General features: G+C 46.9%; 1 protein-coding gene across 1 annotated transcript; it reads left to right on the top strand.

The window, feature by feature from the left end:
- Positions 1 to 1,057: 1,057 nt before the first annotated feature.
- Positions 1,058 to 6,237, top strand: LOC104278387 (adenosylhomocysteinase B-like; the record flags this gene model as incomplete). The annotated part of the gene is made up of 3 exons (XM_009875337.1): positions 1,058 to 1,248; positions 4,075 to 4,150; positions 6,085 to 6,237. Coding segments are annotated over 3 exons (420 nt in total), but the record flags the coding sequence as incomplete, so codon positions are not given.
- Between the last annotated feature and the right edge of the window lie 3,485 nt (positions 6,238 to 9,722).

Below are 9,722 nucleotides of genomic sequence, written 5' to 3'. Positions count from 1 at the left end.
CAAAGTACTACAGGATGGGTTTTTTTTTTAAAAAAAAACTGCCAGGCCCTTAAGAGGTGTAAGATTCAAGATTCCCCCTCCTCACCTTGATATCGTTGTTTCCATTGCCTGGGCTTTTATTCAGCCCCACGTTGGTGTAAGGGCTCTGTACCAGTCAGCTAAAGTGTAGGCAAGAGCTTCAGTGGCCCCGGGCTTCATTCTGGAGCAAAATGCAATTAACTTGTCTCTGTAAATGCGTCAGTCTGACTCGGAGGACCCAGGGTTTCCGAGTGCTTTAAGCAGCCTGTGTTCCCTAGGTGGCTGAGAGAAAAGTATCTGACTGTTCTTAATCTTCTGAAATCTCTGAAAGAGCTGACCGAGGGAGAGGGGTGCTTGGTGCTGGCTGATGCAGGTGTGAGCTCCAACTCTTGCCTCTCTAAGGCTGGAGTCACACATCTGTGGTGAGCGCAGTATTGTCACTGTCCGAAGTCTCTTTTGTTCAGCTTTTGCTGAGCTTTCTTACTACAAAACCTTTTTCCGAGGGCAGAAGTAGGCTTGCAGCTGAGGCGGTTATGGTGTCTTGAAAATAATCTTTATGGTTCCAAGCAGCTTGGTTTTAAGAGAGGGAATCTGGGCTGGGCTCAGCTCCTGGTGCACTTGGCAGGGACCACGCTGTGTGTGTTCTGTGACTAAGCTATGGCCATGCTCTGGAATGATAGAAAGTGTGTGACCTTTGGGCAGTATCTGTAGATTGGAGTGCTTAAGGCTGTTGCTTGCTGAGTTGATGGGCCTCGGGGTGTCTACACGCTTGATCACAGTTGAATAATATGCTCATACAGGAGCATGCTTTTTTCAGAGAGGCTGTTAGGTTTGGTCTAAGCTTGTTTGAAAGCCTGTATACTGTAGTAAAATAAGCAGGGAGTATCTGGAATAGGGTCTGATTTTCCCCAACTCTTGTCTCCCAGCTGTTGCTGGGTGTTCAGTTCAGCTGTTGCAGCCAGTGCCTCCCCACAAGTGTGTGAACAACACGGAGGGCTCAGCTATTTAAATGCTGACACCTGTCCTCCTTCTCTTGCAGCTGACATCAGCCTTGCAGACTGGGGTCGCAAGGCCATTGAGATTGCGGAGAATGAGATGCCGGGGCTGATGAAGATGCGGGAGATGTACGCTGCGTCAAAGCCCCTGAAGGGGGCACGTATCGCCGGTTGCCTTCACATGACCGTGCAGACGGCAGTTCTCATAGAGACCCTCCTGGCGCTGGGAGCTGAGGTAAAATGTCTGAGTTTCTCCTTCAGCATGCTCTTTGGTAGTGCTCTGCCTGGGGCCCTGCTTCTGCTTATGTAACTCCCTTAGGGGATCCTGGCAGATGTCTGAGCTTTTTTGGAAGAGACAGTGCTGCAATCTCCAAGTGGATGGGTTAAGTCTTCTCTTCTTAAGCAAAAAGCTTGTCATCTGTACCTTGTGGACCTCAGGGATGTGGTACCTGCCATGTATCTTCCCTCTGGATAAGCTGCATCTTTGCACAAGCCTGTTTTGGGCTGGGTGGCTGGCTTCAGCAGCTCTGTCAGCTGTGTGTGCAGCACCCTGAGCAGCGGTGCCAAAATCTGCTCCCACGCAATTGTGTTGTGCTCGGGCTTGCAGTGCTGTTGCTGGTAATTTCGAACCTTTACTGAATGCCTCCGGCACAGATTAGCCTATGTTAAGCACCACATCATGCCCTGGTAAAAGTGAGCACAACTAATGGAGCTTTGAGAACTCCCTTGAGTGATGCAGGAGAACAAGAGGGAAGCAGTGTGGTTCAATGATCAAGGGCTGGGGGCTCCACTGATGTCTGAATTTGTTGCGGGCCTGGACCGGTTGCCCAGATCCGCGTTGGAGACCAAAATAATTTTAAGCCATTTACTGCATTGTGTCCTCTGCCCAGCTTGCTGAGTTGAGTCCAAACAGCCTGGCTGACTGTTCGCTCGGTGGGGCACGAGGAGAGCCAGGCATCTGAGCACAGTGCACATAGCTTGCCTGCTGAGCAGGGAGCTGGCTGGAACTCGGTGATGGATTATGCTAAGTATGTATGTGATCTGAAATTCCTTCTTTCTGGAGTTTAGCTGCCTTGAACTCAGGCTGCCCAGAGGTGCCCTATATGGGATCGCTCTCTGGGAATGGTTGAAAGAGTTGAGCAGTGCCATACTGATCAAAGGGCACTGGGAGAAGGAGAAACTCTCTGTAGTACCTAAGGCATTTCCTCAAAAAGTGGAAGGGATAGATCTGAACAGCGTTCCCTGTCAGCCTGGGCAAGGTGCACGCAGTTACGCAGGTGTTCTGCAGCCTGTTCAGAGCCATTTGTGGTTGCAAATCGTACAGTGTTGAAGGAGGAGGGTAGTCCTGGCTTTATTCCAGCTACTCTGTCCTGCCACAGGATTTAAAAGAAAATGGGGAGCCACTGAAACTTGGGGAGCTTCTTGCTGCTCCTCTTGGTTGCTGTGTCTTGATGTGGCTGGCCTAGGCAGCATTTGTACACTTACTTAAGCATTGCCGAGCTGCTTTAGTCTGTTGTTGTGTTGTAAGGGATCCATCCAAGCCATTCAGGGAGGTGCCTGCAGAGATTTGTTTCCTCGCAGCATGTTATGGTTGTGCCCTTGTGCGCTGTCGTGTTAGCTCTGTCCTGGTGCTGGTGCCTGCGTGTTAGTTTAGAATTTGACTTGAGTTTGTGTTCAGTGCTGGTTCATCTGTTCTACAAGAACTTTAGTGTCTGGGAGGGGGGAGTGAAACTGCTGAAACTGTACCTATATAGCAAGGATGTAGCTCACTGCAGCATATTAACCTTGGTATCCTTTTTTGGCTAGGGTTAACAGGTATAGAATAAATATTCTGAGGCGTGGAGTATATGTTTTAAAATTGTAATAAAAACGTATCTCCATAACCAGTGGTGTAAATATTAGGCTTTGAGTCTGTCTGGTGTGTGAGTTGCTCTAGAGTCTGTGCCATTGCCACAGACTGGTGTAAGCTGAAAGCTCTGTGGATGGAGAGTTGAAGTGGCCTAGATCTTGTTTCAAGTTCTAGAAAGGGTAAACAATGTATAAGTATTCTGTATACTTTGATTTTTGTGATGACACCTGATATCGTAGGTACTGCTGTGGAGGGAGCTTAGAAAAACCCAGGTGAGGAGGTGCAGTGTTAATGCCACAAATTTAGTTTTCCTGTGCTCCTTCCTGGGTGTGTTTTCACTGATGAATGTTGGTTCTGCAGGCTCAGGTGAGGTGCTTCCTACTGCAGACCTTACTTTGCTGTGTCAGTTCTTGATGAAGTGGGATGAGTATCTGAAAGCAGCCTGAAGGATTTTGCCTTGTTAACCTCTCTCCTCAAGGTCTGTTACAAATAAGTGTGCAAATACCTGCCAGTCAACCCTGTAGGGAGCAGAGCGAGAACTTGTGTGTGGCTCTGGGATGTGGTGGTTTCTCTGCCTGCTGGGAGCTGCAGTAGGTACGCAGATACTTTTTGAATGCCACAAAACATGCTCTTGCTTTTCTAGGTGCCTGAGCTTAGTTATGAAATCTGTGTGGGAAGAGCTTAGCTTGGCTGGAAAAGCCTTCCTGACTGGAGCACAGAGTGGGATTTGGGTGAGAATAATCTTGGAGAATGCCTGTTGATGGAGTGTAGTGTTTCAGCTGTATTTCTGACTCTTTGGGGTGCCAGCAGGTGTGTTGCTGTATGTCCGTAACGCTTGGTGGACACTTGCTGTGTGGCTGTTGTGAAAATCGGGACTGTATTGAGCAAAAGCCACCCCACTGTGCACTTCCTAAAGATCTATAGCTGAATGTGTGCTCTGGCTGTCTGGCAGAAGCTCTTGTCAGTAAGGAGATGGCTGAATATGTGGCACAGCTAAAGCTCTTTTGCATTTTTTCCCCAAAGTGACATTATTTTTCCTGGCCTAGTTGGATACTTAGTTTTCACCTTAACTTTGTAGAGCTGCTGAGAAAGGCAGCAATCTGCACTAATATGCCTGTCTGCTCTGGCTCCCTTTTTAACTCCTGCATCTGGAAGGGAGTGGCTGATATCTCGGAACTTTGTTCAGCAAACAAAACTTGGGTTGTTTTTCAGGTACAATGGTCAAGCTGCAACATTTTCTCTACTCAGGACCATGCTGCGGCTGCTATTGCAAAAGCTGGTATCCCTGGTAAGTTTTCCATGTTCTGATCTGGCTCTGAGTTGGAGTGTGCTGCCTGTTCTAGCTACATCAAACTGCACAAATCAAGCTCTTCTGAACCAGCTTCAGGATCGGAATAGCCCATCAAAAGTAGTGATTGTTACAAAACAAGGCATTTGATTCAAGCTGTGTTACATCAGACTGCCTGTAGTGCTGCTGCCAATGGTGGCTGTGAAAGAGACTGGCTGTATGTCACCAGCTTTAAGCCTGGACATTAAGGTGATTGAATGGGCTGGGTAATTAAATGGATTGGTGTGTAGGTGTGTGTACATGGAGGTATTTGGTGCTTTCCAGCCAGCTTGGTGCTAAGCAGGGGTCAGGGAAGGGATGTTGGCTGCAGTGTGCCCTGTTACAGTGACAAGGTCAGTCCTCAAGATATTTTCAGGCTTGAGCTAGGCCAACTGTGTTGCTGCTTAATATCCCTGAAGTGGTTTATCAGGGTGCTGCTGTTCTGTTACTGTCACCTTCGAATAAAAAGCAGTTCCTTGTGGATCAGTATGAATACCTAAAGCTGTCTCCTGTGTTACTCAGCTTAAGGACTAAGCTTAAGTCCTCGTGGCTCTGTGTTGGGAACTGAGTCTGGATGTTGGCAGAGGCTAAAATCTGAGTTCTTTGGTTTGGGAAGTGTCTTTCATTTCTGATATATTTAGCTATTGCCACAAGTCTTGGCCCAGCTGTGGCCCATTCTAAGGTAACAGCAGGAAGGAGTCCCTTCATCAGCTCCTTTGGTATTACCTGCTGCAGGTGTCACCTCCTCTGTAGGTCTCTGGTGTGTGATGTCTAACAACTGGGCAGGACTTTCGAGATCCGATGTCGACGTATTGCCTTCCTTACTGATCTTAACACCTAAAACTCAACTGAGGAGCAGTTCACACATGAAATGTTTGTCTAAGTTTTTGTTCTGTGGAGCTTGCTCTTTTCAGTATGTGAAGTGCAACATGAACAAATTTATGACGCCTTGGAGGAATGTTGATCCTTTGGGTGCTGTTTGTCTAAGTTTTTGTTCTGTGGAGCTTGCTCTTTTTGTTAATGTTGCGCTTCACATACTGAATTTATGACGCCTTGGAGGAATGTTGATCCTTTGGGTGCAACGTGAGATACTAATGCCCGTTTCTTCAGAAGGGGCAGTTCCATGGTTGGCTCTTTGTGGCTCAAGGTTAGTTTTCTGTTTGCACTGTTTAAACATGACAATTTAGCAAAATTGTTGCAGTATGTAAATCGTGCCTAATATATGCTTGAATGACTGAGTACCACGAGGCTCAAGTAATAGCACAAAGGCAGTGCTTGGAAGGGCAAAAAACCTGCTAGACAGAACATGCTCATGGTTGCAGTATGTTGTTAGATGAACTGATTCAAAAATATACTTTAATAAGAGCAGACGAGGCACGGCAGCTTGGATTTTAGTGCTGTGCTAGAAACTGTTACTCAAATTCAAAGTTGTTGAAGAATTTATAGTCTGGTGCTTAGCTCATGCTAAAGTCTAGTCCCTTTCCTGCTGTGCTAGAAAATGCTGTAGTTGTGTTTTTATTTGTCTGTATCAGTATATATCCAGTGACTATTTCTAATTCCGAGTAATGTAGGGTGTATTACGGGAGCAAGTGGAGTGTTGGGGATGTGAGTCTGCTTTAGTTTGCTTTGCCTTCTCCTTCTTAACATGCAAGAGAGTCAGAGCAGTGAACTCTTCATAGTTTTGACCAAGTTTGTGTCCTGGAACAGAAGGTAAAGTGATTTCACTTCTCACTGAGATCTTTTTTTTTAATGCAAATGTATTTTCTGGTCTGCAGGCACAGCTAATCAGCTGTGTCGGCTCTGCTACTGAGAGCTGCTGATGAAATCTTCCTTTGGCTGCTTTACTACATGCTGAGTAAGAAACTGGCTAATTGTGTGTGTTTGTTCCCATGCAGTGTTTGCCTGGAAAGGAGAGACGGATGAGGAATATTTGTGGTGCATTGAGCAGACCCTGTACTTCAAGGATGGGCAGCCCCTCAACATGATTTTGGATGACGGCGGAGATCTTACCAACCTAGTTCATACCAAATACCCACAGCTCTTGAAAGGTAACTTGGGTTTTGTTTTGTTGGGCACAGTTCTGCTTGGGAGGCTCTTCAGGCAGTCTGTTTCTTTGGGGATTCCCAGCTTATGTGAAAGGAGTGGAGGGAGAGGAACAGGCATGTGCAAACAGGCTGTGAAAACTGCTTACAGCCCCAGACTGGAATCTGCTCCCTGCAGGAGCTGTTTGCATCTCTGCTCTGTAGCTACAGTGACCTGTCCTTCTGGCCATCCTTCGCAGTGCCCGTTACCTTCAGATGACCAGTGGTACTGCTGACTTGCCAAAGCTTCCTAGAAATGGGCTGTGGTTTAGAATTGCTTAATGTCTGTTTGCAATTATGTTTAATGTTAATGCTGTTTCATCCCCGTCCTCTTAGTGCACCTCTGCATGAAATCATGACAACCTGTAGCCCTTCTTGGAAAGGGAATGATTTGCCATGTTACATAAACTGGGTGAATGCCTTGTTTTATGTTAGTGAAGATGCTGATGGAGTCAGGGTTAGGACTGCTGTGTCGACTTATTACCTTCAGTGTAAGTTAGAACCGAAAACAAATTGCTGTGGTGTTTCTAGCACATGAATGTATAAAAAGATTTATCTGAAGGGAGTTGGGCATGACCTGCAGTAGCAGGCTGATCTGTGCCTGGCAAGTGTGGCAGATTCTGCTGAGCTCTGCCCGTGTCCATCGTATGTGCTGCTGCTCCCCACAGGTGCCCAGGGTTGCTAAAGGACGTGTTGGATGCAGAATGTGAAGAAAACTGGATGGTGATGGGAGGTGGAAGCTAAAGTGATACAGCGGGGTGTGCTCAGGTCTGGTTTTGGTCCGTAGAGGTGAGGTTGCTGTAGAAGCCTGCTGTGTCAGCTCTCCTCCAAGTCTTGCACTGATTTAACAGGAAGCCAGGGAAAAAAAATCCAGAGGCGACAGGCCATAGATAGGGCTGTGTGAGCAAAAGGGTCTGGGGCTGCTCCATATCCATGTGCTCATGAGGGCAGGACACCAGGAAGAGAAGTGTCTTCTGGGTGACAGGCCTTGCTATGTACTTCATCCTCAACCTGATGTCACCACTAATCCAACGGTCAACGTATCTGTGGGGTTTAAACTGCAGTGAGAGGTTTTCCTTGGCGTCTGCTCAGCCATGCTGGGATCCCATCTCTTTTGTCAAAGGTTTAGATTGCCTCTGGTGTTCATGACCTCTTGCTTTCCTGCCATGGGATACCAAGGAATACCACAACTGATCGTGCCTTCCCGTCTTCCTGGCATTGTCAGAGGCAATACATTGCATTTCTCATGTTCATGTTCTTTTGCAGGGTGGTTTCTCTGCCATGCAGATGCAACAGCTCAGTTGGTGTCCCTGTTCCTGGGGGCAGTGCTGAGCTCCTTCGCCTCTGGCAGCCCTCTTCCTGTCTGCTTCCTTCTCCTCTCAAGCCTTTTGCTCCCTCTTAAATTGACTTGTGCTCCTAGTGTGGAAGGGACCAGTATAGCACAGCCCAGTAGGACAATGGCTACTGAACTGTCTCTGCATGCATCTCTAGCCTGCCATTGATTAAAAAAAAATAAAAATCTTCTGTCTGGGGTTGCTTCCTAAATTCATAGGAGTGGTTCTTCCACTGGGTTTTCAAACAGTCTGGTCAGGACTTGTCAACATTTCCTGTGCCAAGATGCCTGCTCTCTGCACTGACTGGAGTTGAAAAAGCCTCCTTGCAGCAGTTCTGTGAACTAATTAGCACTGATCTGTGCAGAGTGACAGAACTTGATCTGTTTTACCTTCCAGTCCATTGCTTCTTGGAAACAGCAAAACTTGCAGAATGGGACAGTAGAGTCTTGACCTCATTTAACTGAGCCCTTTGCTGCAAAGACTGCTTAAATGGAGCTGTGTAGCATTTTTATTTTTTTTATATATCTTGAAGATAATAGATGCTAATATATCCTAAAGGCTTGTGGTGATATTTAACTCTCTGGGGGAAAGGTAGGACAAGAGTAACATTAGCAGAGCATGCACAGTATGTGGAGAGACTGGATCACGAGCACAGGAGATATTTTGCCATAAGACATCTAGAAGTGCCATTTGTCATTTAAAAGCTGGACAAGCTTCCCGGGCTGATTCCTTAGGGAACTGTCTGTCTTCCGTACTTCAGGTGCTTCTAATGTAGATAGAAGTTAATTCAGTCCTCAGGGTGCAGCCAACAGTTGAAAGTAGCCCTAGTTCAAGTCTGCTTCACCTAGGAGATGTCTTTTATAGCTGCGTAGAAGTGTTCAGCAAACTTTCCCTCTCCCTAGTTGTGATTGCTGTCAGACTGCAGGATGGCCTTTGCACTGTTGGCTTATTCCACTAAATGCCCTTAAACCCAAGATAAATAAAGGTAGAATAAAGGTAAAAACTTGAGCTGAACAAAGGAGAAAGTCATCTGAACTCAACGCAAGGTTGGTCTCTGGCTTCTGTGTGGAAGACTGCTGTTGAGAAAGGGTGGAGAAGATTGGATCATTTGTGATCCATTGATGCAGGCTTGCTCATGATCAGGTAAGAAATCCAGGGGGGTGAAGCAGGTCTGTGTCTTTAGCAAGGCTTTTTCAATTTAATTCAACCTTTTCCTTGCTGTAGGGCCTTTGCTCTTCTTCAGTTGCTGAAGTCACTCAGGTGTTGAAATTACGTGGTGTAGGCAGCACTTGTAGAAGAGCTCTAAAGTAGTTTAGACCAGCAATAAATGTCACCTGGGGGTAGCAGGCAGGTGGTCTTCAGGGAAGAGAGGCTGCTGGTGTCCATGATGTCAGGCTGGCTTAGTGCAGTGTTAAAGACAATCTGCTAAGCTTAGGAGCTGACGTAAGCTGGAGATTTTTTTAAAGGATGATAAGTGTGTCTCCTAGTTGCCAGGTAGACCAGAAAAGAAAGGGCAGATTTCAACTGGAGATTCCTGTAATGACCCCCCCACCCACCATATTTCATTCCCAAGAGGATGATGGTACTTGATCTAGGCAGTTGCACTGGAAAATCGGTACTTTCGGAAGACAGCGGCTCTATTTCACTGTGCACCAGGCTGTGTTGGGTAAGCTGTCCTGTCCCCTCCAAGCAAGCCGTAAAGATCTAAAGCCTGAGCTCTCTGCGGAATGAGCAGTGTAGTTACGGAAGGCTTGGTGTGAGGTCTGTGATGAGACAGATCTCTGGGGCTCAAACAACCTCATCAAGCTTGATCTCCTTCATGTGACACAGGTGCTGGTGCTTCTACCTGGTGGTATGAGAAGCAAACCAGAGGCCTAAAGCCTGTCTTAGACCCTTTTGGGACACCCATCTCAAACCAATTCTGGTTTGAAAACAGCTGTGAATTACTCTTGGAGACTTAACCCAGTTTTCTGTGTTCTGGCCAAAGACATCCTGGCTTGTGTCAGGAATAGCAGGGCTAGTAGAACCAGGGAAGTGATCATGCCCCTGGACTCAGCACTGGTGAGGTAGCACCTCGAACCCTGTATCCACAGAGTGGGTTGAGAGTAGCCCTGAAGA

The sequence above is a fragment of the Apaloderma vittatum genome, unplaced genomic scaffold (genome assembly GCF_000703405.1).
Source record: "Apaloderma vittatum isolate BGI_N311 unplaced genomic scaffold, ASM70340v1 scaffold34318, whole genome shotgun sequence".
NCBI classification, from domain to species: Eukaryota; Metazoa; Chordata; class Aves; order Trogoniformes; family Trogonidae; genus Apaloderma; species Apaloderma vittatum.
Note: the sequence above shows the minus strand (reverse complement) of the source record. Positions and strands in the feature narration are given on the sequence as shown.